We start from the raw sequence: 25,742 nt of genomic DNA, 5'->3' as shown, positions 1-25,742 counted from the left end.
CCAAGAACTAGATAAGGTAAAGATGTTTTCAAAGGAACCTGACGAGACTGCACCACTCATTTCCAGAGGGCTAACAACCATCCAGCCACAGCAGCTCATAGAACTGTCCTGCGTCCAAGCCGAGGGAACTTACGATTTGGGAGAACGAAACGAGGAAATAAAGTCGATTAGATGGTCTTATGCTATGACATAACCTGTTGGGGGGGAGGGGGGCGGCAGAAAATGCAGAAAAGACAGAAGTGTCTTGGCAGAACAAAACGCAAGACAAAACCCAGCGGGGCACTTTGCACAAATAAGATTCATATGGGGTCAACACGCATCTCTAATTACCCGAGTTCCATGGGCCCCTAAAGGAACCCTTTTGGAGTATAGTTGTGAAATCTTGTGAAAATACAGTAACCTCCCGGAGAAAAACACATTTCACTTTGAGGTGTTTTCACCTATAAGGCTTGAAGCTCTCACCTTATAGGTGAAGCTCTCACCTATAAGGCTTGAAGCGATCGAGTGGAACGCAAGGAGGGTTACGCAGGGTGGAGATCTATATTTCATGACTGGGGAGACTGGTTACTGCGCCTGGTAGGGGCAGCACTCCGAATCGTCGTGGGAATCATTTTTGGAGTATTTCTGATCAAACGTCTCATTACCATTTGTCTAAAGAAATGCTGCGCCGCTTCACCCCTTCCCCAGGCCATTATTATAATCAACAGCGAACTCTCGAAGGAAGACGGTCTGGCCAATAATGGGGAGGAAGACGCCCAGGGCCTCAAAATGGGAATCCAGGGCCTAGGTCTCCAACCGTTCCTCTTTGTTAAAACAGATGAATAACACAGGAAAGAGTGTGTGTTGCTTTTATCTTCCAGCGCAAGACGCGACTCCCGCGTTGGACGTGCTTTCACCCGTGCCTTGAGTGTTCCCACTGCTACTTGCTTATGAAGAATTGCCTAAATAATAATGTTGCCTTTAATATTGTGTAGACTTGTATTGCCTTTAATATTGTGTGGACTTAACATAAAATTTGTACAAGACAACTTAATAGGAGACATGTGGCAGTGGGCAAGACAAAAGGCAACAGAAGCTCACCTGAACCACCGGCAGTTGGGGACTTCTCATTTGGGGAATGTTGATGGCTATCCACAGCATTTGCAAATTCCGTTTGGCAGGCGCGGGGGCCTAGGGGTAGCTGCTACAGGAACCAAATAGGGGTCCACCTGGTTGGTGGGTATCAGGTATGGCTGGGTATGGTCAAATATGACCAAGGAGGGACTGTGAGGAATGATGATATGCTAGGTGGTCACATTTGAGCCATCGCAGGGGTTTCCTTATTTTTTGGAGTCGGAGGGAGGCTACCATTGAAAAGTAGCAGGTTACAATCACCGCGAGCGAAGCGAGCGCAGCTGTATGTCCGGGGTCCAGGGCCCGAGAAGCCGGAGGATCCTAGATGGTTGGAGATGCATTCTAGCATGATTTCTGACATTAAATAGTTCTCATATTATCATGCTGTTGGGGTGGAAAACCACAAAAACAGGTGGTTTGGCCTATTCTGGATGTAGTTGCATTAACATACTGACTGACTGACTGACTGACTGGTTGACTGAAATTCAGCTATACTGTATAGTTAGTTCAAGTCTATGGTACACGCATGTACCTGTGGTACCAGTATTCAGTTGGCCAGTTCACAGCTGCTCATACTTGGTCTTCACTTCAGTGAATAAACGGCAATTTTCAGTGCAAATAATCACGAATAATAACATGTACAAAAGCTGCTTTAAGCTTATAGGCTAATTACTTTATAAATTAAAAAGGCACAACGGGTGACCGTGTATTTTGGAGCCGCATCACTTGTCAAAAGCTCAAAATGGACGAGATGAAACACGTGTTTCGTGAAACAACAACAACGTCGCACTCGCAAGAGTGCAAGTTTAAACCAATTACTGATGGCCAGAAGCTTACCTCCCATGTCTTTGGACTTCTACGAAAATCCAAAGTCAAACAGGGATTTTCGTTTCGATACCATCGTTTCGGCACCGAAACTGCGAGGCCTACAAAGTTTATTTTCTTGAGGTCATTGCTGTATGGTATCAGGGTATCAGGCCAACAGTCCAAACGAGGCTAAAGCAGAGAACTCTATTGCAGGAGGCGTGTTTTAGCTGCTTGTATTATTTTTAGGTCAGTGTTGTGCTAGACCTGGCGAGAGTACCAACAGTAAAAGTAAGCCTGCTTTTATCGAAATGCTAATGTGTTTTCGTCTCGGATTTCAAAACATTTCGTCTTCTCGGATGAGAAGCCCATCCCTCGGAGCACTGCAGTTCGAGCAGAGAGTGGTAGGCTCTTGACAGAGGAGTCTGAAGTGAAGGCCCGCTGGGCCGGTTACTTTGAGCGGTTGTACCAGGCTGATCCCCCAGCTGTCGAGTTGGACGTCAAGGGTGTTACAATCCCTGTTGCTGACCCTCGAATCAACTGTGGTCCACCTTCGCTTGTGGAAACACGGGCTGCGGTGAACCAGTTGAAACGGGGCAAAGCTCCAGGGATCTGTGGCATCCATGCCGAACTTCTCAAGGCTGGTGGAAATGCTGCACTCGTGTCGTTGCATGCAGTTTTGTGCTCTACCTGGAACACAGGCATCATCCCAACTGACTGGAAGAGGGGCCTTGTTGTCCCTCTTTGGAAAGGGAAGGGTGATCGCCAAGACTGCAACAATTACCGAGGGGTGACGCTGCTCTCAGTGTCAGGCAAGGTCTTTGCTCGGATAATTCTTGATAGGGTTCGCCACCATCTGCTTGAGCACCAGCGTCCAGAGCAGTCAGGCTTTACACCAAAGAGGTCAACGATTGACCGTATCCTTGCCCTTAGTGTCCTCACCGAACGCAGACGAGAGTTTCGGCACGGGCTGCTTGCAGCCTATGTTGATCTCTGTAAAGCGTTCGATTCAGTGAATCGGGATGTCCTCTGGAGGATTCTTGGTCTTCGTGGGGTGCCACCAAAACTGATCGATCTGATGTCTGAACTCTACTCTGGTACTGAGAGCACTGTGAAGTGTGGTGGTACCACCTCTGACTTATTTCCAGTTGTTACTGGAGTTCGTCAGGGATGTGTACTTGCCCCCACACTTTTCAGCACTCGTATGGACTGGATTTTAGGGAGGATGTCAGAGAAATCAAGTTGCGGTGCATCGTTTGGGAATGTCAAGATCTCGGACCTTGATTTTGCAGACGATGCAGTCATCTTTGCGGAGACTTTAGACATCCTTTTGGGGGCCCTCGAGGTGCTGAATGAGGAGTCGGAGCCGCTGGGATTACGGGTTTCTTGGGTCAAAACCAAGATCCAGGCTTTCGGTGACATCTTGGATGCTGCTGTCCTGTCTGTGTCTGTTTGTGGTGAGGATGTTGAGGTCATGGAGAGATTCACTTACCTTGGCAGTGATATTCATGTCTCTGCTGGCTGCGAGTCAGAGGTCAATAGACGTCTGGGTCGGGCCTGGGGAGTCATGGATTCACTGGATCCTGGGGTGTGGCGCTGCCGGTACCTGTGCGGGAGGACGAAAGTCCGAGTCTTCAGGTCCTTGGTACTTCCAGTCTTGCTCTATGGGTGTGAGACTTGGACTCTGACCAAGGATCTGAGACGGAGACTTAATTCCTTTGGTACCAGGTGTCTTCGGAGAATCCTTGGCTATCGCTGTTCGGATTTTGTGTCCAACGAGCGGTTGCTGAGAGAGACTCGGATGAGATTTGTTACTTGCATAGTCCGTGAGCGTCAGTTGCGGCTGTATGGACATGTGGCTCGTTTTCCTGACGCTGATCCTGCTCACCAGATTCTCTCAGCGAGGGAGTCTCATGAGTGGAGGAGGCCAGTGGGCTGACCACGTGCCTCATGGTTGCAGCAGGTTGACAATCATCTCAAGGAGATGGGGATGGGCCTGGCATCTGCCTGGGGGATGGCCAGACGGAGGCCCCTGGAGTACCGGCGGAAAGTGAACGCAGCGACGCACTGTTCTGGCACATGCTCCCATACCTGACCTGACCTGATTTCAAAACAGGGGATGTCGAGATTTTGTGGTGACAAAAAAAAAAAATTCGAAAAAAAAGAAAAATAATCGGTGCTGAAGTAAGCGGCGATCTTTGACATTTTTTCTCCGAGTAGACGGCTGCGGGTCGCCGGTAACCGGCTTCTAAGGAAACCCCTGCATCGTTGAATATCGAATCAATAGTCAATAGTTGTATATTAATCAGCTGTCAGGATTCGAACCTTGCCTTAAAAATGTTGCTTTAAATGTTTCATGTTGCCTCAACTATTTCTTTGGAAAGCCTTTATCACTCTTCCTGTTTTATCTGCAGCTGAACAACAGCATGCCCTTGAGTCACTGTTCACTGTTTCTTCATTGCATGCTGACATCCCACACATTCCTGTTCTGAGTCATATCACAAGGGTTTCGCCTTTGCTATCAACATGTGTCAGTGCAGGAGGTTTAGAAAGTTATTCGTTTGCAAGATGAACTGTTGGGTTGCGAATCTGAGGATTGACCGATTCAACTTCCCCTAGGGCCCCTTGGGAGGGGGGAAAGAAGCCCACTGCCACATTTATTTCTTTATTTCTTTATCCCTTAGCACACACTTAGTCCACACCCAGTTCTGCTTTTGTGTGATTATATATGCAACTGTTTTGAAGTAAGAATCTCAATGTGGTTTGGAGGCACCTGACTGAAGGGTCGTTGCACCACATTCCGCATGCGTAGTGCCATCTTCTGAAATAAATCGAATCACTCGAGAACCCTCATTCGACTGTCATCACTCGGCAGGGTGAAAGAGTCATCACATTCAGGGCATTAGCAGAGATGAATTACCGCACATATGATACATCACTATGACATCATATCAATTTTATGACGTCATTCCTGTTTTTTGACATTTTTTGTTTCACAACCCAGAGTTTTCATCGGATCTTCGTGAAACTTGCCATGTATATGCAGAAGGCCCACGCGCAGGAAGTAACCATCTCCGATTTTGGAAATTCTTCCTAGAAAAATAGTTGACGTCATAATATCGCCGCTAATGGAAATCGCTGAAACCATTATCTCTGGAACTAGGCAAGCCGTTTGAATTTTGTTTGCGGCAATCAAGCCGGGCATTAGCACAGATAATTTATCGCAAACCTGATACATCACAATCACGTCATATTCGTTTTTATGACGTCATCATTAAGAGGACGAGGATCTTAGCTCATTCGAGCTTGTTGATATTAAAGGTAATTTCAAAATGATCCTTAACTACTGTTGAACGAAATGTCATTTCACCTGATATATTAACATCCTTTAGTTCATTAGGATTTACATCTTTTGGGTTGTTGAAAAAAATACAAATTTCTCCTTGCATATTCCAGATGGTCATCTTTTCTTTCTAAAGCTTCATCCATAAGGTTTTTCTTTTTTGATACTTTTTCTTGTTTCATTGCTTTTTCTAGTTTTGAATATATTGCCAGAAGGAGAGGAGAAACTTTTGTTGGAGCTACTTTAATTGATGTCCTTCCAGATATACTGAAAGCCTTCCACTGAAGGAAATTGAAAAACTCATAATATTCACCATAATTGTTTTTATCCAATAGTTGTTATATTTATCTTTATTCAATTTTACATCCTTGACATATTTCTCAGCATCTTTTACAAATGAAGAGATTGATTTAAACTTGTCTTTTGTGTCTTGATACATTGTATTTATGAAGTGAAAAAAGTTGGAGGATAAAATGGTTTGAAGCACAGATTCACCTCAAATTAAATGAAATTTTCACAAAGAAAATTTTATTATAAGCAAAGTTTTGTTATATAAATATGGTGAATACAACGCACTGCGATGTTTGTAATCATGAATATAAATGTTATAAAAAAAACACCTTCAAACCAAAAAAAACACACATTCAATCTTTTCAGACAAATATCTCCACTTGACCAAGAAACAAAACATTGTGATAGATGTGATAATAATATTCTTAAATTAAAAAAAATAATAAACACCTTCAATCACGCAAACACAAGAACAATGAAGAAAGGGAAGGTGCCACTAAATTCTCCATTGAAAACACTGATGGGACATTTAAAGGACATATAAAAATAAGATTGTTTCGCTTTCAAAACCCTGGACCATCTTCAATCATTGAAGCTGTTGATATGGTTAAACAAAGTATTAAAACGATAATTAAAAACACATTAAGTAAAATGAAAACTTTAAAGTTTTATATGGGAGTAAAATTGAATATGGTAAGAGAGGGTGATGAAACTACTCCCTATACGAGGACAAACCCTCACTTTATCTCATCATTTCAAGATTTTCTAAGATGTGATTTTACGATGAACTCCAGAGACAAGAACAAGATGTTGATAACACTCTAGTAGGTAGTGGATTTGCCATTACAAAAATAATCTTTTTAGATATACACATCTTAAAATCAGATCCTCTTATATTGATTTACCAAAAGAGAGAAAAAAAAACAACTTAAGAAAGCGGTTGCTACTATTCAAAACAAAGATAATAAATGTTTTCTATGGTCTGTTCTTGCTCACTTACATCTTCTACAATGGAATCCTAAAAGGGTTGAACATTATAAGAAATACGAGAATACATTAAATGTTAAAGATTTAAAGTTTCCAATGTCATTGAGAGATATTCCTAAATTTGAGAAAATGAATAATCTATCTGTTAATGTAAATGGATTAACAGATACAAAGAAAGTTCAGATATTAAACATTTCAAACAACTGTAAAAATGACAAAACACACATTGACCTGCTCAACTTTTCTTCAAAGGAAAAATCACATTATGCCTTCATCAAAAATTTATCAGGATTAACCAAATCACAACTATGTAAGAGAAAATGTAAAACGTATCCTTGCAAGAGATGTCTTAACTCCTTTCACACAAAAGAACGATTAAATCAACATTCAAAATATTGTAGTAATCATAAATCAACCGTAATCAATTTACCAAAAGCAGGTTCAAACATATCATTCAAAGATTTTAACAAATCTATAAACCATCCGTTTGTGAAATATGCTGATTTTGAAAGTATCCTTGAAAAGATAGATACTGTTTCTCCAAATCCAAATAAATCATTCACAAATAAATATCAAAAAAACATACTCCTTGTGGTTTCTGTTATCATATCAAATCATCTGTTGGTGATGAATACAACAAGTTAGAACTTTATGGAGGAGAAGATGCCTCAGAGGAAGTTTGTAAGACGATTGGAAAAAGACTGTATAAGACTAAGAGAAATAATGGTTAAAACCTATAAACCAATGTTATTAACAAAGGGAGAGAAAAAGGAATTTAGAAAGAACAGTATCTGTCATATTTGTGAGGAAAAAATTGAGGGAGAGGTCAAGGTTAGGGATCACTGTCATCTTACTTGTAAATATAGAGGTCCAGCTCATTCCCGTTGTAATCTTAAGTACAAGCCCCCAAACTTTATTCCTGTCTTCCTTCACAATGCTCACTACGACACACATCTATTTATAAATTAACTTTCAAAGACATCTGGAGATATTTATGCCATTCCTAACACAGATCAAAAATACATTTCATTCAGAAAAACAATTCGTACATCCCCCTTAAACCATATCAGATTTCTTGACACATACAAGTTTATGGCAAGTCCATTATGTAACTCCGCATCAAATATTAAAAACTTACCGAATCATAAATCACATTTCTCAAATCAAGAAGAGATTCATCTCTTATCACAAAAGGGAATATATCCGTATGACTATATGGATTCATTTGAGAAGTTTAAAGAAACACAACTTCCTTCAAGGGAAAGTTTCTATGGTAAGTTAAATAAAACTCATTTCCGATAGAGATTATACACAAGCAAAAAGGTTTGGGAGAAGTTTAATATTAAGAATATCATGATTTCTATCTTAAAACTGATGTATTGTTATTGGCTGATGTGTTTGAAACTTTTAGAAGTCTGTCATAATAAAAATTCTTATGGATTAGACCCCGTTTACTATTACACAGCCCTGGGTTTGGCTTGGAGTGATGTGTTAAAAATGACAAAACAAAATTGGAATAAGTGATACAGATATGCTTTTAATGATAGAGAAGGCTAAAAGAGGAGGAATATCTCAAGTATGTTCCAAGAGATATGCTAAAGCAAATAACAAATATCTTCCTGATTATAATAAGAATGAGAACAACTCTTACCTGATGTATTATGATGCTAACAATTTGTATGGGTGGGCTATGTCTCAATCTTTACCTTATGGAAAACTTAAATGGGTTAAAGAAAAACATGATGAAAAAGTTTTCCAAGACATTGTTGTCTCCTCTCAAAAAGAATTGGATGAAGCTGAAGTTGGATATTATTTTGAGGTTGATTTAAAATATCCAGAAGAACTTCATCACAAACATAAAGACCTACATTATTTATGCCCCTGATAAAGAAAGTCCAAGAAAAGAATGGTTAATAGGCCGTGTTACGTTCCACTGGGAAGTGAAATTTCGTGACAGAAATTTACATATGGATGAAAGTCGGCTGCATAGTGCATAATTATTAACAGTTGTTCACAATGGTATAACTCTTCAAGTCCATAACCCGGCACGAAGGGGTGAAAAAGGGGTGAAAAGTCAGCGATTTCATCGTGAGCTGTGTCGGGTGGTGGCCAAACTCATTGGGTGTGAGAACCAATCAGAGGACGCCACACGGTCACGTGACAGCTCTCCATTCGGAGAAACTTGCGTGTGGAGGCAGTTCTCGATGGCCGCGTCCATGGATAACATGTGGTGATCGGCCTAAAATATTTTCATTTTTTTTCGACATTTTTTGCCGTTTACAAGACATCGAAGGAATATGAAGTGCATCATACATGTGAGGGCAGCCCCATGCACAGCGAAACTGATAAAACTGGGGCACAAAAGGTGGTCAAAAATCAAGGAAAGTGGGAAACTCTGGTGTAATGTGGACGTGGATTGCCCAGAAAGCGAATTGGCATGGCAACGTTTGGAAGATTGGGAATGTGAAGTTCCCCACTGATCGTGGCTATCGCCAGTTGTGCTATAATGCGTTTTGCAACACCACAAATATCCAGAGGAAGATTGCACATCATGGTAGTAGGAGTGCTGATGATGCCTCTGCCAGAGAAGTGCCCATTCCTGTCAGCCAGCCGACAAGAGACCGACCAAAGAGAACAGGGGTGATATCTCATGTTTTGCCGAAAGATAGATGTTTAATCTGCACAAACTTCAACGATTTTTCCAAGTCTCATGGCAAGTCGCAATGCAGTCGGATGATGATGGATGAAACTGAGGATGGAGGAAAGTTGTACGAGTGTACGTCGTGGCGGATTCATTGACGAGCTGGCATGTAACCATGTCGAGGCGGACACGAGGGTTGTATTGCACGCATACCATGCTGCCATTAGTCACAAAATGGTGGTATTCCGCAACCCGATTCGGATGTGGCACTCATCACGTTGGCGAATCTCTCGTTTTTTTCCTCGAAGCACCATCATATTTGAAACGGGCAAGGGATAAACCGCAAGGCTTCTCAATTTGACCACCATCGAAAACGCTATGGGTTCCACCAAAGCCCGGTCTGTGTTGGGGTATCAAGTGTTCACTGGATGCGACACGACAAGTGCTTTCGTTGGCAAAGGCAAACGAAAAGGTGTGAAGCTCATGCTGCAAAACAGTGAGTTTCTACAGACATTCGTGCAAATTGGTGACAGTGTTATGGTTTCCTGTGAGGTGTTCGAAACGTTGGAGAAATTCATCTGCAGTCTGTATGGTGTGAAGTGCTCGTCCGTGAATGAAGCACGCTATAAACTCTTCTGCACCAAAGCCCTGGGTGAGCAAAGGATTCCTCCTTGCCAAGACGCATTGGTGAAATATATCCTTCGCGTCAATTACCAAACATACCTCAACAAGCAAGCATTGAGCAGGATTATGGACATCCCTGACCCCAATGAGAATGTATGGCAAGTAATTGATGGATGCGTATCCGTGAAGTGGTATACAGGTGATGTAGCTCCACGTGGCCTGTTATCCCATGAATCTTGTGGCTGTGAGAAAAGCAGATGTTTGGCAAACCAGTGTAAATGTCGTCGTGCAAATGTTCGTTGCACAGATTTGTGCTCATGTACAGGTTGTGAAAATGTTGAAGAATCGGCAGTTGAACTAGAGTTGGTGAACGATCACAGTGATGGTTCAGATGATGATTCAAGTGATGGTGAATAGCATCCATCTAGGTGTCTGTGCCCGACTTGCTTGTGTCGGTGTCTGTGCCCGACTTGCTTGTGTAACACTGTAAGTGTACCTGTGCCTGACTTGCATGCATTGATCATGACATAATATATTCTCTCTGAACTTTGTCTGGCTGTTGTGGTTTGTTTACACGGGACCTCCCCAACTTCCTTACGTCCGACCGCCCTGTGCGGGGGTCTTCATTCTTCCATTGTCGGCCACGGTAAAATGGATGGGCTGAGGAGATCGGGAAAGTCAGCAGCAGGAAAGAAACTTCAATGACCGCTTGCACGAGCAGTTCTCCTACCATAATGTCCACTACACAGTCAATGACATTGGTGGGAAATCACCAGTAGTCAAAATTGCAGCGTATGATTGACGATTATTTTGCGGAACAGTGATTTTTCTCTCGAACCCTGCAAAAACACGTACTTCCGGGTTGTGGCCATCACCATTTTGTCCACAATTCCCCCAGTTCCTCTAACTGGAGAGCTGTCACGTGACCCGTGTGGTGTTCTCTGATTGGTTCTCACGCCCAATGAGTTTGGCCACCGCCCTACGCGAATTGTGACGAAATCGCTGACTTTTCACCCCTTTTTCACCCCTTCGTGCCGGGTTATGAACTTGAAGAGTTATACCATTGTGAAGAACAGGTAATAATACACTATACAGACGACTTTCATCCATAAGTAAATTTCTGTCATGAAATTTGATTTCTAAGCGTTTCTCGCTGAACGTAACACGGCCTATAAGTGATTACCAACAGTCATTCAATACAAAAGGTAAATCTCCAGAAAAACTACTTACTTTACTACATTAAATGATAAAGAAAGTTATGTTTTGCATCAAAGGAACTTGAGACAATATTTATCTGCTGGGTTGAGAGTGAGGAAAATTCATCGGATTTTGAAATTTAAACAGTCATTGGTTAAAGAAGTATATTGATTTTAATACAAAAAGGAGAACAGAAGCAAAAACAGATTTTAAGAAGGAATTTTATAAATTAATGAATAATTCTGTATTTGGAAAGATTATGGAAAATGTTAGGAATTGACAAAACATAAGACTTGCTACATCTTGGAAACAGGCTTCAAAGTTAATTAATAGACCAAGTTTTGAACGAGTGGAGATGTTTTCAGAGAACTTTTGTGCTATTCATTTGAAAAAAAGAGTAATGAAATGGATAAATCTATTTATATAGGAACATCAATTCTTGACTTGCCAGTCATGTATATATGACTATTACGATAATTATTTAAAATCAAAGTATAAGGATAATGTGTCATTGTTATATATGGATACAGATAGTTTTATATTAGAAATTAAGACAAGTGATGTATATGAGGATATGATTGATAATATTGATATACATGACAAGTAATTATAAGTCAGGTGATGTGTTGTTTTCATCAAATAATAAAAAGGTTATTGGTAAGTTTAAAGATGAATTGGGTGGGAAGGTCAGGAGTGAATTCATAGGCTTGAGATCAAAGTCTTATGCTTTTACGTGTATTGATAATAATAACATTGAAAGGTGTGATAAGAAACTAAAGGGAATAAAGAAAAATATAATCAAGGAAACAATAAACTTTAAACATTATTACAACTGTTTAACCTTAAAGAAGGAAGAGTACAGACAAATGAATACAATAAGAAGTTATAAACATCAATTATATACAGAAAAGATAAATAAGAAAGCATTAGGAGCTTTTGATGATAAAAGATATATTTTAGAGAATGGAATCAATAGTATCCCTTATGGTTCCAAGTACAAGTGTTAAGATATTGGGTTGTGAATTTTAACAGGCTACCGCCGTCTTTTTACTGATTTCTAGATGATAGAATCAAGCAATAACCAAACCAAAGAGTGGAGATGTAATCAGCCTTGGTATTTAAATGGGAAACATAAAGAATGTGAGAAATATCAAATAAGTCTTATTGAAGAAATAACCGGGGTAAAAGCAGATAAAACAAATAAGCGGATAAATTTAATTACAAATAAGTTGGAGGATGGAAAGAAATAAAAATTAATATCCTTGAATGGACAGAAAACTTTGATGGTTATCAATTGAACAATGGAAAAACAATTTACTACAATCTCAAAATGATATGTGGCTCAGGAGGTGGTCAAACAAGAGCATTAAGAGAAGTTTATCATTTCATCTCTGCTCAACAAAGACACATAAACCAAGAACCAAGTTCCAAAGTAATCTTTGTGAATATACTTGATGGTGATGAATGTAATTGGAAAATTAATTTATTCCCAAAAGGAGAAAATGGACAAATATTCATTGGTTCGCTCTTTGGGTGGAATGAAAATATAAAAGGAAAGAAGTGCTTTAATCAGTAAGTCTCAATTTTACATTTGCTTGTATGGGAGGGGGAGGAAATGAGTCTCCTATTTTGAGCTTTTGGGGCTCGAGTCAGTCTATTTTACATTTGCTTGTATGGGAGGAGGAGGAAATCAGTCTCCTATTTTGGGCTTTTGGACCTTGAGTCAGAAAGTTTTTCCCTTTTTCCCCATTCATTTGAATGGCTGCCTCAGAAGTCCCATTTATCCTCTACTGATGCGTCTCTGCTGAACTCTAACGCAGCAACTTCCTATAAAAAGAATATCAGAAGTGAAGGTTCGTTGCCTTACTTATTGTTAAGTGATCACAGGATCAATATGGATTCACCAAAACATGTTCTGAAGGTTTCGATCATCACGAGCAGGATTCATTTTAACCTCTTCTTCTTCTTCTTCTTTCGGCTGCTCTCGTTAGGGGTTGCCACAGCGGATCATCCGAATGATCCGCATTGTGATTTGGCACAGGTTTTACGCCGGATGCCCTTCCTGACGCAACCCTGGTCGCCTCTTACGACACTGGGATATGGTACACCTATTTTAACCGGGGCATACATCGGGCCCAGTACACTGGTACTCACTTCGCCGACCTCGGACGGATGACAGGCTGAGTCAACCTCCTGGTGTGTATTAATTGAAGCAGCCAACGGGGCTTGAACTCAGGACCTTTTTGGATCCCAGGCCACTACTCTAACCACTACACCAACACCAGGCTTGGGGTTCATTATCCTTTAATATTGGGGTTCATTTTAATCGGGGTTCATTTTAACCATCGTGCCTTATGTCGATGTCCGAGCTGTTATGTAAACATGCAACAATTACCATGACACAACGTCCACAAACGATGAATGTTTATCTCTAGAAATACCCAGTCACTTTGAGAGCATCCTCGGTGGGAGGGCTGAGAGTGGGCAAAAATATTTTGTGCCATTGCTAATAATCCCCTGTCTGCAGCAGGGATCAGTAAACCACTTGCACTGTGGCACGGTACAGGTGAAAATCGTAAGTCGTCTCCTCCCCCCCCCCCCCCCCGCAAACCCTCCACAACCCACTTTCTCAAATAGAGGCACATGATTTTGGTCATCCATCTTTCAATGACAACTTGATTTGAAGTGTTATTTTGTCCACCTACATTGTTAGCAAACCTTTAGCAGAGTCAGCAGACATATGCCGATGAGCACCTTCAAGTAAAAATGTACATAAGGCATAACCAAATAATTGTGTCCCATAAGAGCCAATGCTAAATTTTTCCGTACGCCGGCTTATTTGAAAATAAGTTTACATATGCCGAAACCACGTTCCCACGACCCCAAAATCATGGCCAACAGCAAACAAAGTTCATGGAGTTTTGATGAAGACCAGTGATAAATAAATACGATAACAATCTTATATTTTGAGCCCGATCTTCAGAGGAGAATAACAAGCAAAGACCCATCTTCATTCCACTTCAAAATATATACATGTGTGTGTGTGTATATATGTATATATGTATATATGTATATATATATATATATATATATATATATATATATATATATATATATATATATATATATATATATATATCTTCTTCCTCTTTCGGCTTGCTCCCGTTAGGGGTCGCCACAGCGGACCAACCGTCTCCATTTCGATCTATCCTCCACATCTTCCATTGACACTCCAACCACCCGCATATCCGCCCTCACCGCATCCATTAACCTCTTCTTTGGCCTTCCTCTTCTCCTCCTACCTGGCAGCTCCATCTTCAACATCCTTCTCCCGATATACTCCGTTTCCCTCCTGTGCACATGTCCAAACCATCTCAATCTCGCCTCTCTCACTGTCTCCAAACCGTCCTACCTGCGCTGTCCCTCTAATATACTCATTTCTTATCCTATCCATCCTCGTCACTCCCAACGAGAATCGCAGCATCTTTAACTCTGCCACCTCCAGCTCCGCTTCCTGTCTTTTTGTCAGTGCCACCGCCTCCAAACCATACAACATAGCTGGTCTCACTACCGTCTTATATACTTTCCCCTTCACTCTTGCAGCTACCCTTCTGTCACAAATCACTCCTGCAACTCTTCTCCACCCACTCCATCCTGCCTGCACTCTCTTTTTCACTTCTCTCCCACACTCTCCGTTACTTTGGACAGTTGATCCCAAGTATTTAAACCAATCCACCTTCCCCACCTCAACTCCTTGCAACCGCACCATACCACCACCCTCCCTCTCATTTACGCACATGTACTCCGTCTTACTCCTACTGACTAACATTCCCCTTCTCTCCAGTGCGTACCTCCACCTCTCAAGGCTCGATTCAGCCTGCTCCCTACTCTCCCTACAGATCATGATGTCATCCGCGAACATCATAGTCCATGGAGACTCCAGTCTGATCTCGTCCGTCAACCTGTCCATCACCATTGCAAACAGGAAAGAGCTCAGAGTCGATCCTTGGTGCAATCCCACTTTAACCTTAAACCGGTCCGTCATTCCTACCGCACACCTCACCGCTGTCACACTGTCCTCATACATATCCTGCACGATCCTCACATACTTCTCCACCACTCCCGACTTCCTCATACAATGCCACAACTCCTCTCTTGGCACCCTATCGTAAGCTTTCTCTAAATCCACAAACACACAATGTAACTCTTTCTGGCCTTCCCTATACTTCTCCATCAACATTCTCAAAGCAAACATCGCATCAGTGGTGCTCTTTCCTGGCATAAACCCATATTGCTGCTCACAGATAGTCACCTCTCCTCTCAACCGAGCTTCCACTACTCTTTCCCACAACTTCATGGTGTGGCTTAACAACTTTATCCCTCTGTAATTTCCACAGCTCTGCACATCACCCTTATTCTTGAAAATCGGAACCAGTACACTTAATCTCCACTCCTCCGGCATCCTCTCACTTTCCAAGACTTTATTAAACAATCTGGTTAACAACCCCACTGCCATGCCTCCACTGGTATACCATCTGGGCCAACCGCCTTTCCACTTTTCATCTTCTTCATAGCAGTCCTCACTTCATCCTTACTGATCCACCCCACTTCCAGATTCACTATCTCCACCTCTTCCAACCTTCTCTCTCTCTCATTTTCTTCATTCATCAGCTCCCCAAAGTACTCCTTCCACCTTCTCAACACACTCTCCTCGCTCGTCAGCACATTCCCATTTGCGTCCTTTATCACCCTAACCTGCAGCACATCCTTCCCAGCTCGGTCCCTCTGTCTTGCCAATCGGTATAAATCCTTTTCCCCTTCTTTTGTATCCAACGTCTCATACAGCTCATCATATGCCTTTTCCTTGGCCTTTGCCACCTCTCTTTTTGCTTTTCGACGCCACTCCTTGTACTCCTGCCTACTTTCTTCATCTCTCTGACTATCCCACTTCTTTTTCGCCAACCCCTTCTTCCTTATACTTTCCTGTACTTCCTCATTCCACCACCAAGTCTCCTTATCTTCCTTCCTCTGTCCAGATGTCACACCAAGTACCTTCCTAGCTATCTCCCTCACAACTTCTGCTGTCGTTGCCCAATCATCCCACCCATCTTTACCACCATCCAACGCCTGTCTCACCTCCTCCCTAAATTTCACGCAACAGTCTTCCTCCTTCAGCTTCCACCATCTGGTCCTTGGTTCAGCCCTCACTCTCTTCCTCAACCTCACCTCTAAAGTCATCCTACAGACCACCAATCGATGCTGTCGAGCTGCACTCTCCCCTGCCACAACCTTACAGTCACAACCAATATATATATGGTCATGCGCCACTTAATGACGGGATACGTTCTGAGAAATGCGTCGTTAAGCGATGTCGACATTGTACTTACACAAACTTACTTACACTTACACTCATAGAGTGTACTTACACAAACCTAGATGGTATAGCCTACTACACACCGAGGCTATATGGTATAGCCTATTGCTCCTCGGCTTCAAACCTGTACAGCATGTTACTGTTCTGAATACTGTAGGCAATTGTAACACACATCCAAGATCAACGGAAGACACGTTAGTTTTACCTTTGTGCTGTTCATGACGGCCATGTGTGTTGTTAGCGGCTGCTTACAATCTTCTCTCGCATCGATTATAGAAAGGTGAATAAATAGCATTTGGATTTTTATAAATAATCATTGCATCGATGTTATAATTTACAAATGAAGAAACAAGCACCTGTCAGTTGTGTGATATATTTTCAGAACAGTGCAAATGTTTTAGCAACATATAAAGCTTTACTAAAAACCAATTTGTGTTTTACTTTTGACTGTAACAATGATTTATTCGTGGAATTTTTTTAAACTCAAAGGTAATTTACTTGCTAGAAGGTAAACGTGCAAAAAACGTGTCAAATAGGGTGAAAATAGGGGTGTTTTAGGATGCGAGGTCAACATTGGGTCAGATTGAATGCTGATTTTCTTGAATCCCGATTTAGCGCAACCCCGCTTTTTTCACGATGACATTTTATGGACCTCAATGATCCCGTTATAACGGGGCCGTACTAGTTGTTTATCATTATCAAGTATTATGTACTGTACATAATTGTATGTGCTATACTGTACTTTTATATGACTGGAAGCGCTACGACATCACTCGGCGATAGGAATTTTTCAGCTCCTTTATAATCTGATGGGACCACCATCGTATATGCGATCCGTCATTGACCGAAACGTCGTAATGCGGCGCATGACATACACACATATATATATATATATATATACATATATATATATATATATATATATATATATATATATATATATATATATATATATATATATATATATATATATATATATTCGGAAGTAGGTGGAAAGCTTCACACACAAAAAACCTCCACTGTCCTCTTCCCCGCTCTGCCCTCGAAGGCACATCATTTTGTATCAGAATGCACAAACACAGCTTTGGTCTTGAAGGCTTAAGTTCCCAGACATCATTATCAGCACCTTTCCTCTCTCCTAAAGTGTTAAAATTGATTAAACAAACCCTGGACAAAAATGGAGAAATGCCAGCTGGCTTGCTCGATACAATCTACAAACGGGCCAAACTGCATTAAAAGCAATTAAATCCCCAAATCCAACTCACCTGTCAAACTGTCTTTTCCTTTGTCTTTGGTCTTCAACAAAGCCTTCATTTCCAACAACCTGCCATCCACATGGAAGATAACCAATGTTATTTCAATCTGCAATCCGTGTGGATATATCCAACAGACATTGGCCTGAGGAAAGCCTGCTGGAAAGTGGGTGAAGCATCACCCAAGACAGGATAATTTGAATGGTCTCAGTATTTTTCGTTAACAAGCAAGAGCTTGTTTATTTTATTAGATTCACAGAGTAGAACTATCTGGTGAAGTTGATGGCACGTCATGGTAAATCCCCATGCTTCCCACGCAAAGCAAAGTTGAAAGATTGTGAAAAAGTCCACCAGAAACGACCCAATATCAAATTTTGAGTTGCAAAAAAAATCTTCTGTTTTGACCCCTGAGGCACTAAGCCCCACTCCTTGGGGCATGAACCAGTGGTCAAATCCAAAATGTATTTTCATGCATCCCCCAGTGTTGATTGCATATCCAAAGTTTCATTAAAAATGTGCCTGTAATTTCATTTTTTGAATTTGACCATTTTACCCCACCCCAGGGCCACAGAGGGTGGGGCCAAACAAGATACTGTGCTCAAACCTTCGTGACATGTGGTGACCATAAATACCATGTTTGGTGAATTTCTGCACAACCGTTTAGGAAATAACGTGATGGACGGACAGCAATGGAGGAGGAGAGGGGATTGGGACCATACTCTGTGCAGAGCACTGATGCTGCTTAAGCAGTCTCCTCGGCTATTGGGCACAATCTTGGACGGGTCGCCACTCCGACACAGTATACCTGCATGCTGGCACTCATTTTGCCGGCCTTGGAAGGATGACAGGCTGAGTTAACCCCACCTGGTATTAATTCAACAGCTGAGCGGGATTTGAACTCAAGACCCTAGGATCCAAAGCCTGCCACCCGAACCATTAAGCCAACACCAGGCATACAGACATGGAGCCGATTACAATATTTCCCCTTTATCAGAAGAGATGACCGGGAACCACAGGACACGACCTTTATTCCATATAACCACGACGATGGTGAATACTGTTATGTTTGTGGGGTAGATAGAGGAATTTCATAGAAAAGTTAGGATTGTATAGAGGTGCTTGGTCCGTGGACGTGTAGGAGACATCTCGATGTAAATTAAGTAGGGAAACTGTGAGCTTAAATGTTACATGTCACCACTCGAGGGGGGTGGTGCAGTGTTAATCAGGTAGAGTTTAAGGATAATTTCTCACAGTATGTGATTGCCACGGTGACCTTTTCCAATGTTTTTGCATTGCAAGACCGGCGGTAAAAAGGGATCACATCCCGAAAACAACAACCGAGCGGGACATTTCTGAGCAGGCGAAAACCCCGCCTCCAGGAATGACAGCGAGCAAGCCATGCCCCTGGAGCAGATGATTGATGGGCGTGATGTGAGAGAGATAGAGAGAGATAGAGAGAGATGGAGAGAGATGGAGAGAGAGGGAGAGATTGTGAGAGAGATTGTGAGAGAGATTGTGAGAGAGATTGTGAGAGAGATTGTGAGAGAGATTGTGAGAGAGATTGTGAGAGAGATTGTGAGAGAGATTGTGAGAGAGATTGTGAGAGAGATTGTGAGAGAGATTGTGAGAGAGATTGTGAGAGAGATTGTGAGAGAGATTGTGAGAGAGATTGTGAGAGAGATTGTGAGAGAGATTGTGAGAGAGATTGTGAGAGAGATTGTGAGAGAGATTGTGAGAGAGATTGTGAGAGAGATTGTGAGAGAGATTGTGAGAGAGATTGTGAGAGAGATTGTGAGAGAGATTGTGAGAGAGATTGTGAGAGAGATTGTGAGAGAGATTGTGAGAGAGATTGTGAGAGAGATTGTGAGAGAGATTGTGAGAGAGATTGTGAGAGAGATTGTGAGAGAGATTGTGAGAGAGATTGTGAGAGAGATTGTGAGAGAGATTGTGAGAGAGATTGTGAGAGAGATTGTGAGAGAGATTGTGAGAGAGATTGTGAGAGAGATTGTGAGAGAGATTGTGAGAGAGATTGTGAGAGAGATTGTGAGAGAGATTGTGAGAGAGATTGTGAGAGAGATTGTGAGAGAGATTGTGAGAGAGATTGTGAGAGAGATTGTGAGAGAGATTGTGAGAGAGATTGTGAGAGAGATTGTGAGAGAGATTGTGAGAGAGATTGTGAGAGAGATTGTGAGAGAGATTGTGAGAGAGATTGTGAGAGAGATTGTGAGAGAGATTGTGAGAGAGATTGTGAGAGAGATTGTGAGAGAGATTGTGAGAGAGATTGTGAGAGAGATTGTAAGAGAGATTGTGAGAGAGATTGTGAGAGAGAGAGAGAGATTGTGAGAGAGATTGTGAGAGAGATTGTGAGAGAGAGAGAGAGAGATTGTGAGAGAGATTGTGAGAGAGATTGTGAGAGAGATTGTGAGAGAGATTGTGAGAGAGATTGTGAGAGAGAGAGAGAGATTGAGAGATTGAGAGAGAGAGATTGAGAGATTGAGAGAGAGAGAGAGAGAGAGAGAGAGAGAGAGAGAGAGAGAGAGAGAGAGAGAGAGAGAGAGAGAGAGAGAGAGAGAGAGAGAGAGAGAGAGGACAGAGTTAGGATCTGAGGGGGACAGGAATGAGCGGTACAGAGAGGATACGGCGGTTGGAACAGAAGGGCATTACGGCTGGCATTCCCCCAACATGGTGAAGAAGGCTGCATGATTATCGTGTTCGTGCGGAGGCGAATTTGGCCGTGTGATGGAGCAAGATTCTGGCCATTGACTGTTGGCTGGGTCGCGTGAGACCGTGCCTCGAAGCCTCGTGTTGTACCATCGGGGAAGAAGACGACGCCATTCTGCAGAAGAGTGGCGTCGGCAAGTGCGATCGATGAAATAAGCTGCATGGTGGTTTCTGAGCCCTGGTGTTGAGTACATCACCGCCCAAATTGCCTCCTATATGTTTCCCGCCGAGAGAGCGGCTGGACCCCATTTTGGATGCGTTTTCCCACACAGTGACAACATGGTTTGGCAAACCTCAAGCTCCAGAAACTCATACCTAGGCACAGAGTTAAGTGTCGGGAGAAAGGGAGGATTTTTCTTTTATATATTCTGTCCCCCCTTTTCTGTCTTAAAGTCTGTGTGGAGGCACCTCAAATAGGAATGTTGGTTACCACATGTTTCATTGTTATCCCGTTTTGAATTATTACCATTGTAAATATTTGATTTATTTTAATTAAACCCAGTATTTCTTTTAAGTTGCTTATGTTGTCTACTTGTCCACAAAAATCATTCTGTTTTATACAAATTCTCTCAAACAGCACAAACGATGTTTAAAAATGAACTCATTTGTCGAGTAAAAGTTAGGAATAAGCCGTTCGGGTTCCTCGAAGGCGTCCAACCTCAACACATGAGTCCCCCATCCTGATCATCGTCATAACCCAAGGTAAAAATGTGATAAACTTCGAAAATCACAAATAAATAAATAAATAATAGAATCACTCGATCATCTTTCAGTCAAGTGTAAAAGATTAGACTCGAACCATTGCAACTGCGAGACGTGTACAAAACGTGAATGACTGATGTACTTCACTCTGTTGCGTTACAGAGCGTTGGTTCTGAAGAAAGCGGTTTCATGGCCTTGGGTCATGCTGGGCCGTTTTCCTCCCTCTCCCAGCAGTAGTTAGGATGGGAACTTGTCATTTGTTCAGGGTGCTGGCGACAGCTCACCGGCTCTTCACGAAGGACACCGTGGGATCTTTAAAGTCCACCAACCAGTGTCGGCAGACGTGATGTCCAGTTTAACGTCCATCCAAGGGATGACACACATTGATGAATCACCCTGCCTGTGAAACACCGGGATAACAGTTTATAGCTGGGTCAGGATTCAAACCCAGGCTCGACACCTTAGAACGGAGTGTGTATACCTCTAGGCCTCTGGAAAATCCTCTATTTCTCTTTGCCGACGACTCCACCCTCTGCCGTACCATCTGTCATCCCTCAGACCGGCAAGCAGCAGCTTCTTCGCTCACTGCAGATCTGGATAAAATCACAAACTGGTCCAACACGTGGAACATGTCTTTCAATCCAGACAAATCTCACTATGTCTCTTCGAAAGGACCGTTTACAAAACCCCCCCGTCCACTTTCTCAACAATCCTCTGGAAGAAGTCTTTTCTTTCAAGCTTCTAGGTCTCACTATCTGCCATGACCTTTCCTGGGAAAGTCACATTTCCAACCTCGCCTCAAAAGCCAGTCGCCGACTGGGAATCCTCCGTCGTGCTAAGTCCTTCCTCGGCCCTCTTGAGCTCCTGACCACTTACAAAGCTTTTGTCCGTAGCCTGATGGAGTACTGCTCTCCCCTCTGGGCTGGTGCTCCTGCCTCCCACCTTTCTCGGCTTCACGCTGTCGAAACCAGGGCATTTAAGATCATCGGCATCTCCCGCAATGAAGCTGAGTCTTTGGGCCTCTCACTCAATCACCGCAGGTTGGTCGGTGGTCTTTCTGTCTTCTACCGACTCCTCTCCAGCCTTGCCCCCTGCTCTCTCTGCGATTTGTCCCCACCACATTTCCACAGGGCGCTCAAGGTCCGCCAACAACCCCCTTCTGGTAAAACTACCAAAATCACGGAGCACTGCTCATCTTAACTCTTTCATTCCTCTTTTTTCCCACCTTTGGAAGAAACTTCCTCACTCTATTCTTTCTCATTCTTCCCTCCAGGCTTTCAAAACAGCTGTTCACCACCACCTCTTATCTTCCCCCATCCAAATCCTCGATCTTTTCTACCCCCGATAATCCACCCAAGCCCACTTCCTTCATTTCTCCTGCTTTCCTTCCTGAAAGTCCCTGAAATGTCCATCTTCTCTTCGCCATGTTCCCCGTCCCATCCCCATCCCTCTCCCTTCCACAGTTCACCTAATGTGTCTGTTCCCCACTGTTTTGTCCCTTCCACTCCCGCCCCTCTTGTCTCATGCCTCCTTGCTGTGAGTTGTGTGTTAGCTCTCATACGAGCCTCGACCAAGGTATACAAAAAAAAAAAGCCATCCTGCCAGCCCGAATAAAATTCTGCCCCCTCTCTTTCTCCCCCTTCCCCCTTTATTGTCCCCGTCAGCAAAGCGATGGGTTGTATTTGCTCGTTTTTACAAATAAAAGGCAAAATTGGGTGTTTGGGTTAATTAAAACACTCCTTTTGAAGATAACGGCCTTATTACAACATGGCCACCTCACGCTACAAAAACATAACAGAAGTATATAGACACCTTAAATTTAATCATTCCATCTGTATAAAGCAAGTTTTACTCATATCATTGATGTGTGCTAATATTCAACTATTTATTTGCAGAAACGAGTTCCTGAGTCTTGTATGACAATTAACTATGCCTCGAAACCAGGGAGCACACAAACTTTCCAATTTTCAAAGAGGGCGAATTGTTCGCCAATCGGAAGGTGGAGTCAGCCAGCGTCAGATAGCTCAGAACCTTGGAATTACGCTTTCTACGGTCAATCGGGTGATTGTGCAATTCACCAGCGAAGGCAAGGAATCCACAGCTTCCTGTTCTGGTCAATCTGGTTCCTCAGAAAGGTGTCTTCGAGCTGTCAAGCGGTCCATTAAGAAAAATCCCCATTGCAAGGCAACAGATGTTGCAGACGAGGTCCAAGTTAGCTCAAGAACTGCCGTGTGGTACCTTCATCAACTGGGCTACTATGGGAGAGCAGCTCGGAGAAAACCTCTTCTTAGACCAGCCAACATTCAAAGGAGAAAGAAGTGGGCTGACGAGATGGCCACCAGACCCATGGAGGGTTGGCAAACTGTCATTTTTTCAGGTGAGTCCCAATTTGCTCAATTTTCTGAAAGTGGAGGCACATGGGTCTGGAGACTTCCCAGTCAAGAGTTCTCTTTGAACCAATTGCAGCCAACTGTCAAACACGGTGTTTCTTCAGTGATGGCGTGGGGAGCAATCTGGAGTGCTGGTCGGTCAGAGCTTGTGGAGTGTGTTGGCAACATCAACTCCATGATATACATTTCTATCCTTGAGGATGGATGTCTCCTAGTCTTCTCCACCAGTCAGATGGTCAAAAACAACACTCTGTTCATGGAAGATGGAGCTCCATTCCACACTGCAAAAAAGACAAAAGAATGGCAGGACAGAAATGGGATCAAGCGACTTCCATGGCCAAGTCAGTCTCCTGACATGAATCCCATTGAACACCTCTGGGCCATATGTTGGATCGAGCTGTGCGGAAAAAGTTCAGGAAACAAACATCACTGACAGATTTCCTCAACCTTTTGTGTGAAGCCTGGGCAGAAATCCTACGAGAGAAAATTTCAGAACTCGTTAGTTCTATGACTGAAAGAGTAAAAGCATTGAAATCTGCAAATGGCAAGTCTACCAAATACTAGTGTTTGTATTAGAATGGATCAAATGCACTTCAAATGTCAAATAAATATATTATTGAAAAATCATGGCATCTATTTACTTCTGTGATGTCTCTGTTTTTGGGGACTGAAGGCGTTTCCGAGGTAACATCACTGGGGTCTGAAGCCACCATGTTTTTTGGCGTGCTCAACCATGCCTTGACTTGGAACAGGCCACAACGATTTCTTAACGACAACGTTTTTAATCCCCCCCCCCCCACTTTCCTCACTCATATGATCGAATTCCTGTTCATCATAGCTACCCAATTCGGACATATTTGACATTTCAGGCGTCTCTGGGAGGTGTATGTTATGACGGTTCAGTGATTGCCACTGGCTCACTGAAAATGTGAAATTTTATTTTCTACGAAGTTTCCCTTTTTGTACGTTCTTCCATTATACGACCCGTCACTTTGACATCAATACACACACATATACATATATATATATATATATATATATATATATATATATATATATATATATATATATATATATATATATATTCACTCTACTCGTCAAAAGTTTTAGAACAGCCCCATTTTTCTAGTTTTTACTGAAATTTAAGCAGCTGAAGTCCAGTGAATAACCTGAAATGGTACAAAGTTAAGCGGTAAACTGCCAGAGGTTAAAAAAAAAGAATAAGTTTAATTCACCAAAAACTGAAAAATAATGCAAATTTCAGAGTTGTTAAAAAAGGCCCTTTTCAGGGAACAAGTAATGGGTGAGCAACTGCAGCTGTTCTGCAGCAACGGAAGTAAATTAAGCCTTGAAAGTTGATGCAAACAATTGCTACAGGTGTCCCAACTTTTGTCGATTTGTTACAAACCCTCTATCTGTATAAACGCAGTGTTGGAACAGACTGTGTTGCTGGGGCATTCCATGTCAAGTGTACACACCCTCCTGACACTAATTACTCATTTTCTCCCCATATGTTAGTCATTTATTCACTTGGGTGAAAAAACTCAAAATACCAACTTTTAGACCATCGGGGCCCATTTTAGGCCCCCCCCCCCCGGCTGTCCTACAATCTTCCAGAGGCCATATCACAGGTTGTAGTGGTCTGATTTGGCTGATTTTGGTATCAAAATGCTCGTAAAAGCGAGATCTTTTGAAATACGTAAAGTAAAATCAGTCCGAAACAGTAATTCAAAGAGTTATAGTTTGGGGCACCCTTTGACCTTGGGCCCCCGCTCCCCAGCCAAACCGATGGTCCCGATTTTTTCGTGTGAGAATACCCCTTCATATACTCCAACACAGCATAAATGAAAATGGGATCTCATTGGGTTCAACTGTGATGATCATTGGGTTCAACTATTGTTCGGGGACTCGGGTGCTGGACACACAATACGCCACAATACATAGCACAATATTTGAACACAAGATTTCCAATACACTATATTGTACATAAATTTTCCACATGCACATGCAGGAACTGGAAGCGATACCAGTATGAGTAATAGTTTTTCCAAGCATATTATAGTCAATATTTTTTGCCAACCAATGTTTTATTTTATAGCTATGTTTCTTTTTTACTGATTGTGTAGATTCTACCTGCAGCAGTTTTTGGTTCTACGGAAAGAAGTATATCAAAAATGTCTAAAATGCAGTGATCTTCAATGTCAGGAAAAAATAAACTATTTGTGGGCCGTTTGGATGAAAAAAAACTTCACTTTCACTTCATGAGTGTCTTGAAAGGCTTCCATGATGCAGGCAAGCCACC

The 25,742-nt window shown here is 42.3% G+C and overlaps 1 protein-coding gene across 3 annotated transcripts in view; it reads right to left on the bottom strand.

Moving 5' to 3' along the window:
* Positions 1 to 25,742, bottom strand: part of LOC147019330 (calcium-binding protein 39-like) — a 103,357-nt gene that overhangs the window by 56,138 nt on the left and 21,477 nt on the right. For all 3 annotated transcript variants that reach the window (XM_085899751.1, XM_085899750.1, XM_085899752.1), the window contains one exon: positions 17,640 to 17,698. In XM_085899751.1, coding sequence (XP_085755877.1) covers positions 17,640 to 17,688 — 49 coding nt within the window. In that variant the 5' untranslated portion in view covers positions 17,689 to 17,698. The remainder of the gene's footprint in view (positions 1 to 17,639; positions 17,699 to 25,742) is intronic.

The sequence above is a fragment of the Eptatretus burgeri genome, chromosome 10 (genome assembly GCF_056783735.1).
Source record: "Eptatretus burgeri isolate ZD-2024b chromosome 10, Ebu_testis_v1, whole genome shotgun sequence".
NCBI classification, from domain to species: Eukaryota; Metazoa; Chordata; class Myxini; order Myxiniformes; family Myxinidae; genus Eptatretus; species Eptatretus burgeri.
The sequence above is the reverse complement of the archived record's forward strand: the minus strand, read 5'-3'. Positions and strand labels throughout refer to the sequence as shown.